Below are 16,884 nucleotides of genomic sequence, written 5' to 3'. Positions count from 1 at the left end.
TACCAAACCGATTGACTCTGGGTGATAAAATATATTATTGGTTTTCTTATGGAAAGGAATTCACACAACGTGTTAAGGAGATTATTATTGATTTACACCACCCGAGTCAGATTATCATGTGTTGAATTCCATGTTTACTGATTTAGCACTCATAAATATTCCTATAACGCACTCAATTGCGGTGTTTGTTTTTAGTGCTATTAATTCTATATAACGTGTCAAGGAACTATTGACACTAAGAAGTGTTTATTCCCTCTGTCAGACTCTTAATTCTGTTAATAATTCTACGTATATTCTTTCAAGGATTGATTTGGCACAGGATAGGCTCCTAAACTGACAGGTGTCTTAGTGTATCCCTTGTTTTCATGACACGTGTTACAATTAGTTATGTGCTTTTTATATCTGTAAGCATTGTAGGCCAGTAAAATAGTGATTGGCTTTCTGTGACATAGTAGGGAACCCTGGGATGACGGAATGCAAACCGGTTTATGACGATTGGTATGAAGAGATTATTACTACTACCTGGTCGTTAGTCATCTGCTGTGTTCTTCGGGTTTTCCTCGTCACAGACCTACATATTATTACATTTGATTACATTATTCTGATACACATACTTTAAATATACTTTTGCTTTAGGGTTTCTGCTCGAAGTGTTTATTGTTTTTGCTTAGCCGCTGACCCTGTTTCCATTCGAAGTGTTATTGTTGGTGTTTATTGCTGCTGACTCTGTTTCCGTTCGAAGTGTTTATTGTTTTTGGGTTATGTCTGTTGACTCTTGCTTTGTTCAGTTTTTTGTAACAGTTCTGCGCTCCAACCAAGATATTCAATGCTCGCGATCTCTGGGTTAAGGAATTTTCTTGTTTAGATACGGTTTTAACAATAGGCACGGATGTTTCTATATCTTTTAGTCTAATTAATGGTTCTTTGCTGTATGGTGCGGGATTGCGGGATAATGCGTCAGCTATGATATTTGCTTTCCCAGAGGTAGATATCTTTATCTTGGCTCCAAAGACCTGAATGATCATTTGTCACCGAGTTCCTTTTGGACTGTGATTAAAGCCTTTGAAAAACTCGGTAAGTGACTTATGCTCAGTGAGGACTTTTAACAGGATAGCCGTAGATTATGAACTTGAAATGTACTAGTGAGTTAACGATACTTAGCCCTTCCTTGCCTATTACTGTATATTTACTTTCAGAGGGCTTTATTTAGTTTACGTGAATAAAAAAGATATAGGGAAGAACTGTTTATCATATGCTGAAGTAGTATCCCTCTTACCCTTGGTCTGAGGCGTCTGTTGCAATAAAAAAAAATTCCTTATTCAAATCAGGGATTTTTAAGTTAGGTGAGCTGCATTCTGCTCTTAATATTATCGAACGCCTGTTGATGCTTTTTAGACCATAATAAATCTACGCTCTTCTTCGTAAGATCTGTTAAAGGAGCTGTCATGATTGAAGAGTTACATATTTTACATACGATTGTAATACCCACTACAGCGCCAAAGTGCTGTATCCCCTTTTACGTTAATAGGTACCGGAAAGTTATGAATAGCCGACACCTTACCATGGACTACTTTAAGACCTTGACTAGACACATAAAACCTAGATAAACATGTTCGGTTTTTTAAAAAACTCACATTTAGATATTTTACTCTGAGATTATTTGTCTTTGTCTCTGTAGCACTAGCTCTAGTTTATGTGAATGTACTTCTAAGGTATTAGAAAAGATTACAAGACCATCCATATAGGCATGTAGGTTATCCCCTAAAAGTCTCTAAACACTATATTGTAATTTGGGGCGCAACGTAAGCCGGAGGCATACGTAAAAATTGATAATGTCCCCTGAGTGTGCTGAAAACTGTGTATGAGTACAATCACTTAGGTAATGGTATCTGGTAAAAGCCTTTAAGTAAGTCCAAGCTGGTGAAAAATTTATTCTAACCTAACAGAGATAAGATGTCGTCGGTACATCGCACTGGAACTATCGGGAGTCGTTCCTTGTTTAAACGACAGAAATCTACGCAGATACGCCAAGTCCGATTTTTTATGGCATGACGTTTGAGGGAAAAATTATATGGGCTTATTGATTTCCTAATGGCTCCTATTACTAACATTTTTCAACTTCGTCATTTATCTCTATTTTGAAATTTCATTGGGGTTCTACACGAAGGTACGTATAGCTTTATGTTTGTCCTTAGACCGTATTTGTTTTCAATGACATCCGTTTTTCTCCCAGAGATCACTCGCTAGTGGAGAAACTTCCTGGTATTCAGGTAGAAGATAAAAAAAAAATTTTCTGTGAATCATCTCGCTTGAATGACTTTACGGATATTACTTTAGATAGATTATCAGAGAGATTCATCTACGACTGGTTGGGCGGGATTAAAAATTAGCAACAATAAAAAATGCGATATTTATAACTTCCGTATCCACGATATGTATACTTTTAGGGCTTTGTTCGCGGAAATCGTTATATTTCAGAGTGTCGGGAAGGATCAAAATTCATTTCCCAGCAAAGTCTTTTTACACGCACTAAGACATTCGAGGGTGCATGCTTCTCGAGATTTTGGCGTGCAAACTACGACTGCGGTTGTGGGAGAATTCTGTGGGTCATTTGAACAATGTTACGATTTATGAGACAAATGATTTGTTCTTTTATATAAGTTATTATTTGATTAACTGTCTCATTTTTGTTCAAACGGATTTTAATATGTTTGAAGGTTTATAGGATTTTCCTTTGATAAACACGCCTTATTTTGCAGGATGTAAGATAATATTTTGTATACACCCCTAGATGAATCTTACAATTACACTAGACAGATCAATGTTTTTTATAACTATAGAGGTATCTGTAAGCGCTCGCTTATCCGGACTTCTCATTAGGGAAGTTCGAACAACAGACGGTGAGGTCCGTAAATACAGGATATTACGTGTACTAAAGAAATAAAAACAAGATACTCTAATTTTTACGGCGCGTACAGTTGGGCTTAATCCACCACTACTTATAATAACTTACGTATTAAAAAAAAACCAAAACCTGCTCTGATTACTTTATACGGTCGTGTGTTTCATAGGAAAAATCCTTTTTAATTCAAAAAGATATTGGCATGTATGAACCAACATCGCTTTTCCCCACTCTGCTAGAGTCGCTTATTGTGTGGAATTTGCTATGCTTTGAACACTCGGCAGTTTTGACTGACCTTGACCGCTTGACTAGGTGACACAGTCACCGAGTGTTTGCTTGTTTGATTCTGAACGGGCTACTGTTTCGATTTCTTTTGTTTTTGTATAATTTAGGATCCTTCTCTTTATTACCATCGGCAACGTATTGTGTGTTTTTAGCATTTATGTTGCTGGTTACGTATAAAGCAATGAATGACGAAACTATTAGGAACTGAGCGATTACTAATAAGACAAGTTATCACTACTGCATTCAATATTAACTGTTTGTGTACTTCATTCTTTGCTAAAATTTGAAATAGTGAGGGATCCTGGTCAGCGCATTTAGCTGATGAAAGTTTTTTACAAGACATGTTATTCCTTGCAATCCAGCCATATTTTTAAAGTTAAGTTGAGTCATTGAGGTTCGATATTATTTTATATAACTCAAAAAACTCAGGCTAAAACTGCGATCGGGACTTTGCAAAGGAGCATTTATTGTCATGACCCGAAATAATAGTGTTACCTCTAATTTATATAGATTTGTACGGGTGTTCCACTTGTTTTTTGTGTGTTTTCTAATCACTACGGTGCTTAACGACCCTATCCATGCATCTGTATAAATACAGACGTCCACTGCGTAAACGCATATTCACTGTTTAATATGATTTGTTACGTAAGGGATTAATAATCACCCAAAATGATAAAATTAACATAATATATGATATGATATTTCAGTAGAATTCTGGAAACAGACACTCAAAGATACAAAAAACTCGCAGTAGCGAAATCTCAATGATGTAAATAATTTCTGTAAAAAAAGTAAGATTAAGAATGTCTCGTAACTTCAGCCACAGGAATAACGAAATTCGAACTGCAAAGGAAACACTCAAAGTTACTCCAAATGAATAAAAAATTGTACTTAGCTTGCTTTTGTGGGAAGTCACGGTGTTCCGATAACGACACAGCCTTGGTCCTCCTTCTCTATTTAGCGGATGACCTGGTTTGGCTTCAGTTTTTTTTTTTTTTCCCCCAGTGGCGGCGGTTGTTTCGATGATTCGAGCCCTTGAAAGATCCGATGCTGCAGACGCGTTCGGTTGTTTCTGGAGTGCCGGAAAACGCTCACTAACATGTTTTCTTGAATGATTCTAATGAGAGACGAAGCTTTGCGTTGTCGTAGGAAAAAGGACACGTCGGTTTTGTTTCTTGAAGTTATTCACTAACGATTGATACTAAGTGCTTGAAGAATCTATTTGCTTTCGTCCGTCGTTTTAAAGAGTACTTGTTGTTTTCTGAAGTCGCTCACTAAACGATGAAAATAAGTTGCTTGAAGAATCTGCTGCTTTCGTCGTCGTTGAAGAGTTCTTATATGATACTTCATTATTCTGATGTTTCTTCAGAGAAGTTGTAGAGTTCTTCTGGTCCACTGCCACCAATATTAGGGCTTGTGCCTTGTATGATAAGGCGCCCTATGAGGTAATGTTAGACTTGCGATAATTTTACGCTAAGTCGGTTGGTATTGCACTTCCATATTAACTGGAGTGTCTGGTGGTTTGTAGATCACTTACGAAGTCGGTATTATCTTGTTGGTTATTACGACGATGTGTTAAACTCATGGTTCGGTGAGGAGGTTCTTGTAGAAAACACGAAGTATAAAAATAGATATATTCTTCTGAAGTTTTACATGATGAAGATCAGGTATGATTGTACAAGTCTTCTAATGACAATAGCTTGATCGCTTCTGCCAATGATGATGGCTACTTCTGTTCTCTCTACATGATAAAGCTTAGGTAAAGAGATACATGTCTTCTAATGACGATAGCTAACTCTGTTCTGCCTGTCTACCATCTCTGTTACAAGTTATGAAGGAACAGACAGTAGTTCGAACATATGAACATACATACAAATGACATAGTTTCATACGAACACACAATCAAAATGAGACACGCTACAGATCACGTAGGCCGTTTGAATTATAGGTCGGGGTAGTTGTCTCAAGCAGGGAGCTTGGACTAATGTTTATAAACAATTGAATGACTACAGGTGACGGCATGTTATCTTAGCCTACATACTTATTGTATACGTCATCTTTTAGCGTCTCTAGTCTGATCACATTCCTGCAAGCAATCTTTTATATATATGGACTAACATTCCATATTTTTATTATGTAAACACTTACACATTTACCAGAAACTAATCAATCAATCAATGGCCCTGCTTTCTTGATTCAGTTGTTTCTTTGTGCGAAAGCAGGGAATTGTGCTGTATTTAGTCTTACAGTTTACCTATTTGCAAATGCAGTAAGTTTTATTTCTTTGAAGATGACTATATGACTGTACTTGAGACTATTATATTTTCAGAAACCTCAAGTCATCAGTGACACAGCTAATAAAATAGTGAATAATGTTGTATCGAGCACAGACGGTACTCCTACCAATTGGACTTTGGTGAGTGGTGTGAGTCCACTTCCATCCAGCGATCCAAGTCATTTACAGCAGTACTTGATGCACAGAATCCACCACCACCACCACCACCATCATTGCCACCACCACCACCATGGCCACCACCACCACCACCATGGCCACCATCATCACCACCATTGGCATCAGAAAAATAAGGAAAATAATTGTGACGTGGGTAATTCCATCAATGCAAAACTTCCAGAAAACTTGAATGAAGATGGACCAGTGTTAACAAGTACGCCAATTCGCCTGAAAGCTGCTGTTAATAATTTGGTTAGTACATATCCTTTTTGTAGTGATTAATAGCATTTTTGCTGGATCCCTCATTTCATAGCAACATGTTTTTTTGTGTTTTACTCATCTGTTCTTGTCTTAATCCTTCCCATGTAGCTGGTCATTATCTTTAACTTTACCTTATTATAGTTTTCACCTCTAGTTTACAAACAAATCTGTCTGAGAATTCTCAAAAGAGTCCAGGTATGTGACTGACTCAGTGGAGACTTGATAGTGATCATAATAATTTTAATGTAAATGTTTACTTGTTCCGATACGTATACAAACCCTCGGTCCTTTAACAATAGGAAGGTACTTAGCGGCAGCTGAACCGGTTGTAAGCTTCGAACAAGGGGGTTCGGTAGTTAACTACTTGTCCGGCGGTTGTTGGTCAGTCTGACTGCAAGGAGAGGATTCACTTTGCTTTCGGCCGCGCTGGTGGATGGACGTGTTGCTCGCCTCTCTGCCCGCTTCTGTCGTATGCTTGGTTTGCTTCACTGTGTGAAGACTTTTTTGCTTTTCCTTTTACTGTGTGCTAGTGCAAGGATATCAGTAAGTACGTGTGTGTTTTTTATATTCAATGGAAATGAAATCACGAGAGCCGGAGAAACCCCCTCGCCCCCCATCAGCCGCAGATTGTGCTCTGGTGTGGAGGGCCGTAAGTGTGGGGCCTTTCGGTCCTCTTTTGAAGTTGACCCTCATGAATTTTGTACTCGGTGTCGAGGGCGGGAATGCTCTCGCACCGATACATGTGATATATGTGTCTTGGTCGGAGGAGCAGTGGGAGCGCTATGGGGGGGAGGAAGAAGCTGTGTAAACCAGCCAAGGAGTCATCGGAAGGATCTCCAGTTACTTCCTTGGTTACGGGCACGTCTTCTTCTTTCCTTTCCCCATCTCGGCTCCCTCGTATGGCTCCTTCCCCTTCGGGGGAGGTATCTCACTCCTCCTCTCTCAATCAGTCGAGCATAGAAGGGGGGGGCGCGAGGTACCTCGACATCCAGTTGTATTCGGGTCTTTCGTTCGCTAGGGGTGGGAACTGTCTCTCTCTCTCTCTCTCTCTCTCTCTCTCTCTCTCTCTCTCTCCCCCCCCCCCCCCCCCCTTCAGGTTTGCCTGCTACGGGGGACGATCTCGGACGGGCCTGCTACTCGCTGGGGCTCCAAGGGACACCGACGATTCAGGGGCTGCTGAGTCACCTGGAGAGAGGGGCCATGCCGGTAACCCACGGTCCGACTACCATGACTTGTGTCCACGCCGGGCTACGCTGCTCCACCACACCTGGTCTATACCCAGTGTGTAGCCGTGGTGACCCCGACAGCTGCTGTGCAGGCACTGCTGCCGGAGGTGAGGATGTCCGCAGTGTCGCCGCCACATGGGTTCACCGCACTTGCTCCAGCCCCTGACTTCCGGTGTCCCAAGAGCTCGCCTCTGGACCTACCTCCTGTGCAGAGGATGCCGCTGGTTCCTGCCCCGCCTCCTGTTCCTGACTACGATGCCGCTCCAGCCCCGGTACCAGTTCCTGCCGCCGTCGTTCCTGCCCTTGGTGTTGCTGCTCCCACCTCAGGTCCTTCCAGACAGGTGCAGTCGGGCCCTGTTGCTTCGGCAATTGCCCCGGCTCCGTCCTGGATGGAAGACCTGACGGTAGTCCTGAAGAAGCTGACAAGGAAGAAGAAGAGGAGGAAGGTGTCGTCTTCGTATTCATCATCGTCTTTGTCGTCGTCGTCTGCCACCGCTTCCCCTTCAACTTCTAAGCCCCCACAGCCTAAGAAGAAGAAGGTTGCCTCCTTCCCGCTAAGAAGGTTCGTCCTGAGACTTCTAAGGGCCCGTCCCACCCGACTTCCGCTGGTCCTCCTGTTCCTTTGGGAACGGGGCCTGTCTCTCCTTCTGCAAGGAAGAAGATGGGGACCGGAGGAGCATTGGCTACCACCAGTACCTCCTTACCTAGCGCCAGAGGTTCCACTGGCTACCACTGGTACCTCCTTACCTGGCGCCAGAGGTTCTGCCTCGGCGCCAGGTACTGTTTCAGCCTCTTGCTCGCGAGAGGTACCGAGTGGGGGTGACCGTGCAGCCAAGACCCAGGCAACCGAGTCCGCTCGACGCCAGGATTCAGGCCCGGGGCGGAAGACTGGCGGGGGTCGCTCAGGTGACTCCCACCAGACCAGCGATCGCTCTCGAGGCGATCCACTGGTACCCAGGGCTGACGCGACGGTCCCAGACCAGCCATGGGCTGAGGCTAGGAAGCAGTCCCCTTGGTTGCCTGAACCAGCCTTGACTGGTCCAAGCTGTGTGATGCGCCGTGAGGACAGGCCTCGCTCCCACCACGACAGCAGACTCTGCAGGTCCCCTGACCACCGCTCCTACTGGGACCGGGCAGAGAGGGGGACCAGCAGCAGCTGATCTCGGTCCAGCTGCTCTCCCAGGCCTGTAGCTCGATCGCCACCACGGGTTGGCGATCGCCTGCAGTCCCCTCAGCACACCAGTTCTGCCGGTGGGCACGGGGGGAGCGTGAGGTCTCCCTCTCCGATCCCTTCAACTTCCTTGGGCTACACTGGGAAGAGCGAGGCGATCAGGAGTCATCGCGAGGGGCGCACCCCTCACAATCCCGCCACGACGCCCTACAAACCTGGCACGGTCCTAGGCCCGACCAGATCGTACACGCAGGTGGCAGGAGGAGACCATGAGGGGTCTGTTGCGGTTCCTCCTGTGGAAGGAGGAAGATCTTGGGAGGCGTTCTCGCTGGAGGGGCTTGACGGTCCGACTCCGCAGGATGCAGTCACTCCGGAGATCTAGAGGTCGTTCGCTGAGGTTATTGCGCTGATTTGTCAGCACAACGACATCGGGGAAGGATCGCCGCTCCCACGTTCCGAGCTTACATCAGGCTTGGAGGCGTTCCGGGGACCTAAGAAGGAACCCAGGATGACGGTGGGTCTGCCGCGATCGTCCTTGGTTGACAGCGTACAGAGTCAGGTGGACGCTCTTGTCTCTGGACATAAGGTTCGCTTCTGTCCGGTAGGTCTTCCAAGCTCCTTCCTCCACCTCTACCGCGGCAGAGGCGATTCTACGTGCCTTCGGAAGACCCTCTACTGCCCAAACAGGTTAACCCGGAGCTAGCTACGCTAACTCCCGGGGTGTGTCTGCAGCAGCTCCTGTTGGAGAGCCTCTGGTTCTTGCAGCAAGAGGCACTCGCCTTGGAATCTACTGCCATGGCAGCATTCCAAGCAGTCTCATGGATCGACCTGTGGTCCCTCACAGTATCGAAGGCCGCCTGGCCCAACAGAGGGCTAACCTGTGGGCCAACTTGGTTCTCCGGCGTAGAGACGCTGTCCTCACTGCGAGAGGCGGCCCTGGGTCTTCACAATGGACCGGTGCGGAGTTCCTCCTCTCTCTTCCCCAGAGAGATGGTGGACGCTGCGGTGGAACAACGGTGCTCTGACGATAGTGACCATCTGGTCCACCAGGCAGTCTCGAAGGTGACTGGGCAACCTCGGATGACTGCGGCTAAGCCCAAAAGTTTAGCTAGCACTTCCTCTGCGGCTAAGACGATTGCCTCGTCGAAGCCTAGAGGAAAGACTCTGCCTTCGACTTCTTCAGTAAGGAGCGACCGTAACCAGTCCTCCTCCCAGTCCTTCTCTCGAGGAGGATCTGGGAAGAAGAAGTCGAAGAGAAGCGGGAAGCGCTAGGGACGGCGTTCCCCCTCACCTGCTGCCGGAAGTTGGGGGTGTCTGCGAGCCATTGGGCGACATGGCAGTGCTTCAGAGCAGAGACTTGAGTAGTAAACGTCCTTTGGGAGGGATATCTACTACCCTTCGAGTCTCAGCCACCCCTCGCCTCCAACCCGGTCCAACTGCAAACATACGTTCCTGGTTCGACCAAGAATGTAGCACTTCGGCAGGAAGTAGAAGCCATGCTGAGCAAACGTGCTGTGGAGATCGTATGGGATCAGTCGCCGGGCTTCTACAGTCGACTTTTCCTGGTGGAGAAGTCCTCGGGGGCTGGCGCCCGGTGATAGATCTCTCTCCCTTGAACCGGTTCGTTCGCCAGACTCGGTTCACAATGGAACCGCACGATCAGTGCTCGATACCATCAGGGAGAACGACTTCATGCTTTCTGTGGATCTGAAGGACGCGTATTTCCAGATACCCATCCATCAATCCTCCAGGAAGTACCTCCACTTCATCCTCAACGTGACAGTGTACCAATTCAGGGCACTTCGTTTCGGTCTCTCAACCGCCCCACAGGTGTTCACGCGAGTGTTCATGCTGGTATCGGCTTGGGCCCACTCAGTAGGAATACATCTGCTCAGGTATATTGACGATTAGTTAGTCCTGGCAAGCTCCCGCTTGCAGTGCTGCAGGACAGAGATTGACGACTCTAATTCTGCCACGATCTGGGGATCGTAGTGAATTACGAGAAATCAGATCTCGAACCCAAGCAGAGGATGAAGTACCTGGGCATGCTGATCGACACAGTAGCAGGGCGAGTCTTCCCTGCAGATTCGCAGATCAGCAGGTTCAGGGAGGCAGCAGAACAGTTCCTGTCCCTTCAGGAGCAACCAGCTCAGCGGTGGCAAGTCGTGATCAGCCACCTGTCGTCGCTCGAGAAGCTAGTCCCTCACGGGCGTCTTCACCTGCGGTCCCTTCAGTGGAGACTAAAGTAGTGTTGGTCACAGGCAAGGGACCCTCCTTTCTTCCCCGTGTCCCTCACGGAGGAGGTGAGGCAGGACCTAGCCTGGTGGCTGGACGACGGGAACCTCTTAAGAGGAGTGCCTCTTCGCACTCCCCCCCCGGAGATGCTGCTGTTTTCAGACGCATCGACCGAGGGATGGGACACACACCTGGAGGAGTTGCTGGCTGCAGGTGTGTGGGATCATCACGACGTCAATAAGCAGGGGGGCCTAGTGTCCCTTCCGCTGCACCAGTTGATGTTGGAGGTGCACAAGTGGGCCGTGGCACACTCAGTAGAGCTATCAGCCCGCTACATTCCAGGCAAGGAATGTGGTAGCCGACAAGCTCAGCCGTCGGGATCAGGTTATAGGAACCGAGTGGTCCCTTCACCCAGACGTGGCAGAAAGGCTCTTCAACCTGTGGGGGCGTTCAGTCATGGATCTGTTCGCCACCCGGCACAATAGAAAACTCCAGGTTTTCGATGATCCTGGTGGCACCCAAACGGCCTCAAGTCGTTTGGTACCCGGACCTGCTGGCTCTGCTCGCCGAAGCACCGATTGAGATTCCCCCCCTGGCACATCCTCCTGCGCCAGCCACATGTAGAACGGTACCACCGGTCCGTCGAATCCTTGTGTCTTCACAGCTGGCTGTTATCCACCATCTCTTGTGAGCGAGATGCTTTTCTCGCAGCGCAGCAACAGAGATGGAAATTGGATACCTCAGACAGTCCCCTGCAGCTGTATACCAGGGGAAGTGGTCCGTCTTCTGTGGTTGGTGTCGTGGACGGAGTCTCTCTCCTCTCAGAGCCACTCTTCAGCAGGTAGCGGATTTCGTCGTCTTCCTTCGCCGAGAGAAGCTCCTCTCCGTCTCTGCATTTAAAGGATACAGAGCGGCCCTGGCCCTAGCCCTTGAACTTTGAGGTGTGGACATCTCCTCTCTCGAGATCTCCCTCCTGATGAAGAGCTTCGAGAGGTCTTGCCCACCCAGGGAACTGAGGCCCCTGGGGTGGGATGTGACTCTCGTCCTTAGGAGTTTGACTCGCAGACCCTTTGGGCCACTTCAAGAGTTGTCAGACAGGGATCTGACCCTCAAGACCCTCTTCCTGCTGGCCCTGGCATCGGCGAAGAGAGTAGGGGAACTCCATGGTCTTTCCTTCGATGTCAAGCATTCCAGGGGATGGGGATCAGTGACGCTCGATTTCGACCCGAACTTCGTAGCGGAGACTCGGAATCCGTCAGCCCCTGATGACCGGTTTTAGTCTTTCATGATCCCCTCCCTGAAGGAATTCACTGACAATGATGCGGATGAGATGCTGCTTTGTCTTGTGAGGACACTACGGCGCTATCTTAAGAGAACTCGGCACCTCAGGCCTGAGTGTCGACGCCTCTTAGTTAGCACCGGGGTTACCAAGAAAGAAGAGTCCAAGAACACTCTTTCGTTCTGGCTGCGTGAGGTGATCGGGAGGGCGTACGACACGGCTTGTAGTGACAACACCTGTACCCTTCGTTCAAGAGCCCACAAAGTCAGAGGTATTGGTCCAACCCTTGCGTTCCGCAAGAACTACTCCGTGGCGCAGGTACTGAAGGCAGGGGTTTGGACCAACCAGACCACCTTCACTTCATTCTACCTTAGGGATATTACCCACAGGTCCTTGGACACTTTTTCCTTGGGACCTGTGGTGGCTGCTCAACAAGTTGTGTAGTCTATCCAGCACTCAAGGGACAGAACAGCATTGCTTCCTTGTGTGACTGCATGAATGGACGAGTGAAGTGTGTGTAACTGGCTTCTCTTCCTCCTTCGTTCTTCTCCTTTACCTGTGGGCAGAGGGCCGCGGTCGTCACTACGCTGAACAAGAGGCCGATGCAGGTAGCTACACAACCGAGCAGGGATAGGAGTATATATCCGCCACTCCCCACCCGGGGGGGGGAAGCCAACAAGAGATAAACCCATGACTACTTCATTTTGGCTCTTGAAGTAGGAACTAGTTCTTGCCTTTTGCTATTTATAAGAGGTACGCTTGCCTCCCTCTTATAAATGTGGTCCAGAAGTCTGACCACTGATCCTGCGGTACACACCCCGATCAGTTGGGCAGAGGCTAGGATCCCTCCCTCTGCTCTTATGACCAGGGAGCGATCCAAGGTTGGACGAACAGCAGTCTGTTCATAAGACTCAGATTCCACCCACCAAGAAGTGTCTTCCTATTGTTAAAGGACCACGGGTTTGTATACGTATCGGAACAAATAACAATTTGTCGAAAATTGTATTTTTCCTAATTATACAAACCTGAGGTCCTTTACACATAGTTTCCCACCTCATGCCACCCCTCACTCTGCATTTCCTGGGCCTAAAGCAAAGTGAATCCTCTCCTCACAGTTGAGCTGACCACTCCGAGACCACCTCGGCATACGGGAGACGATTTTTATTATACCCCTTCGGCGTAAGAGGTTAAACTACCGAACCCCCTTGTTTGAAGCTTTCGACCGGTTCAGCTGCCGCTAAGTACCTTCCTATTGTTAAAGGACTTCAGGTTTGTATATTTAGGAAAAATACAATTTTCGACAAATTGTTATTTATGAACTAGAAGAGTACTATTCAGACATATGGAAGAGATATAATTGGTTCCAATACGTATACAAACCCTCGGTCCTTTAACAATAGGAAGGTAATTAGCGGCAGCTGAACCGGTCGAAAGCTTCAAACAAGGGGGTTCGGTAGTTTAACCTCTTACGCCGAAGGTGTATAATAAAAATCGTCTCCCGTATGCCGAGGTGGTCTCGGAGTGAGCGCCAAAGCGGAAAAAATAATTTTTTCAAAAAATCACAGCGTGCTTAGTTTTCAAGATTAAGAGTTCATTTTTTGCTCCTTTTTTTGTTGTTGTCTGAAGTTTAGTATGCAACCATCAGAAATGAAAAAAATATCATCATATATAAATAATGTGATATGTGATGGCACGAAAACAAAATTTCATATATAATTGTATTCAAATCGCGCTGTTAGCAAAACGGTTAAAGCTAACGAGTTAATTTTTTTTTTTTGTGTTGTACACTAAATTGCGATTATTCTGGTATATAACACATTGTAAACCAATTAAAGCAACACAGAGAAAATATTATCACAAAATGATGCATGAATTTGTAACGCAAGGAGGTAAAAAAAGTTTTTTTCAAAAATTCACCATAAATCTAAATATTGTTCTAGAGACTTCCAATTTATTTCAAAATGAAGATAAATGATTTAATATTACTATACTGTAAGAGTTTTAACTTACAATTGCAGTTTTCAACCATTTCGGATGAGTTAAAGTTGACTGAGTGTCAAATTTTTTATATATATTTTTTTTATATGTAAATATTTCGAAAATGAGAAAAGCTACAACCTTCAATTATTTTTTTTGTATTCTACATGAAATTGCGCACATTTTCATACATTAAACACTATGAAACCCCTAATATGAAATGGAGCAAATGTAACGATAATGCGACGTACGCATTTCGGAGATTTGTGGCGGAGAATCCGCGCTCGGAGGGAAGGAAAGTTTTTTTTTTTAAATTCACCATAAATCTAAATATTGTGCTAGAGACTTCAAATTTGTTTCAAGATGAAGATAACCGACTGAATATTACTAGACTGTAAGATTTTTTGCTTACAATTGCGTTGTTTGACTATTTCGGTAGAGTCAAAGTTGACCAAACGTGGTTTTTTTCTATTTATCGTGATTTATATGCAAATTTTCCAAAAATAAGAACAGCTACAACCTTCATTCATTTTTTGTTGTATTCTACATGAAATTGCGCACATTTTCATATATAAAACTTTATGTAACTGCTAATTAAAAATGGTGTAAACATTACGACAATTGCATGAAAAAAAATTCTGATTTTTTCGGAAGAGTTACCGCACGGACGTAAGGATATTTTTTTTTTTTTTTTTTTCATAAATTCACCATAAATCAAAATATTTTGCTAGAGACTTCCGATTTGTTGCAAAATGAAGGTAAATGATTGAATATTACTAGAATACAAGAGTTTTAGCTTACAATTGCGTTTTTCGACCATTTCGGTAGTCAAAGTTGACCGAAGGTTGAAATTTTGGCACTTATCGTTATTTATATGAAAATATTTCAAAACTGATAAAAGTTACAACCATGGGTTGTTTTTAGTTGTATTGTGCATAAAATTGCGCACATTTCCATATGTAAAACTTTATGTAATGGCAAATTTAAAATGGTGCAAACATTACGACAATCACACGAAAAAATTTATCGGAAGAGTTACTGCGCTGACGTAAGGAAAAAGTTTTTTTCATAAATTCACCATAAATCGAAATATTGTGCTAGAGACGTCCAATTTGTTGCAAAATGAAGGTAGATGATTGAATATTACTAGAATATAAGAATTTTAGCTTACAATTGCGTTTTTTACCATTTCGGTAGAGTCAAAGTTGACCAAAGGTTGAAATTTTGGCACATCGTTATTTATATGAAAATATTTCAAAACTGATAAAAGCTACAATCATGAGTATTTATTTATTGTAATCTACATGAAAATGCACACATTTTCATATGTAATACTCCATGTAACGGCTAATTTAAAATGGTGCAAAAATTATGTCAAAGTGACGAAATAATTTCTGAGATGTGTCACTGATACTTTCTAGTGTGATAAAGAAATTCGCGCTTGCGCGCCTGCGTAACGATTGTAAACAAAGCAATGCCTTGATCCGTGAGCTCCCAGCATCCCCCAAGGTGCGTGATTCAAAAGTTTTCGGCTAGTAGGCCTATTAAGTATTTTTCCCCGAATTTTAAAAAAAAAATTTTTGTCGACGTAAAATACGTCCAATCGGCACCCGGGAGACAATTTATTTTGACGTTTAATACGTCCAATTGGCATAAGAGGGTTAACTACTTGTCCGGCAGGTGGCGGTCAGCCCGACTGCGAGGAGAGGAGTCACTTTGCTTACAGCTGTGTTGGTGGTTAAGACGTGTTGCTCGCCTCTCTGCCCGTCTTTCGTCCTATGCTTTGTTTTCTTCACTGCGTGAAGGCTTTTCTCTTTTCCTTTTACTGTCTGTGTGTGTGTGCAAGGCTATACGTAAGTATGTATCTGTTTTGTATATTCATAGAGTGCTTATCGTGATCTACTATGGAATCCCGAGAGCTGGAGACCCCCCCTCGCCCCCCATCACCTGCAGATTGTGCCCTGGTGTGGAGGCCCGTAAGTGTGGGCCTTTTGGTCCTCTGTAGTGGTTGATCCTCATGAACTTTGTACACGGTGTTGAGGGCGAGATTGCTCTCGCACTGAGCCGTGTGATTTATGTGTTGTTTGGTCGGAGGAGCAGTAGGAGCGCTATGGGGGGGAGGAAGAAACCGCGTAAGCCGGCCAAAGAGTCATCGGAGGGTTCTCCTGTTACTCCTTCGGTTACAGACACGTCTTCTTCTTTTCTCCCTCCATCGCAGCTCCCTCGTATGGTTCCTTCCCCTTCGTGGGGGGGGGGGGTGTTATTTCGCTCCTCCTCTCTCAATCAGTCGAGCATGGAGGATGGGGCTAAGTACCCCGACGTTCAGTTGTATTCGGGGTCGTCTGTTCGCTCTGGGTGGGATCTGTCTCCCCCCGGGCAAGGGGAGATCCCACTCTTACTAACCCAACTTTTTCCTTCCTCAGACTTGCTTGCCACGGAGGACCATCTCGGCCGGGCCTGGTACTTGCTGGGGCTCCAAGGGACACCGAGTGTGCAGGGGCTGCTGAGTCATCTGGCGAGAGGGGCCAGGCCGGTAACTCATGGCCCGACCACCATGGCAACCGCAACGGTGTCCACGCCTGGCTACGCTGCTCCACCTCACCTGGTTTATACCTAGCACTTCGCCATGGTTACCCCGACAGCTGCTGTTCAGGTACTACTGCCGGAGGTGAAGAGGTTTTCCTTGTCGCCGCCGCCTGGTTTTGCTGCTCTTGCTCCAGCCCTTGACTTCCGGTGTCCCAAGAGCTCTCCCCTGGACCTGCCTCCAGTACAGAGGATGCTGTTGGTTCCTGCCCCGCCTCCTGTTCCCGAGTTTCCTGCCGCTCCAGTTCCAGTACCAGTTCCTGCCGCTGTTGTTCCTTCCCGTGGTGTTGCTGCTCCCACCCTAGGTCCTTCCGGACAGGTGCAGTCAGGCCCTGTTGCTTCGGCAACTGCCCTGGCTCCGTCCTGGATGGAAGACCTGACGGTGGTCCTGAAGAAGCTGACGAAGAAGAAGAAGAGGAGGAGGAAGGTGTCGTCGTCATCTTCATCGTCTTCTTCGGCGTCGTCTGCCGCCGCTTCCCCTTCAACTTCTAAGGCCCCACAGCCAAAGAAGAA

General features: G+C 45.9%; 1 protein-coding gene across 1 annotated transcript in view; it reads left to right on the top strand.

Moving 5' to 3' along the window:
* Window positions 1-16,884, top strand: part of LOC135207489 (non-canonical poly(A) RNA polymerase protein Trf4-1-like) — a 201,766-nt gene that overhangs the window by 154,149 nt on the left and 30,733 nt on the right. Inside the window, exon 9 of the mRNA XM_064239286.1 lies at window positions 5,517-5,891. Within this exon, the coding sequence (XP_064095356.1) occupies window positions 5,517-5,891 (375 nt within the window). The remainder of the gene's footprint in view (window positions 1-5,516; window positions 5,892-16,884) is intronic.

This window comes from Macrobrachium nipponense, chromosome 32, assembly GCF_015104395.2.
Source record: "Macrobrachium nipponense isolate FS-2020 chromosome 32, ASM1510439v2, whole genome shotgun sequence".
Lineage (NCBI taxonomy): Eukaryota > Metazoa > Arthropoda > Malacostraca > Decapoda > Palaemonidae > Macrobrachium > Macrobrachium nipponense.
The sequence above is the reverse complement of the archived record's forward strand: the minus strand, read 5'-3'. Positions and strand labels throughout refer to the sequence as shown.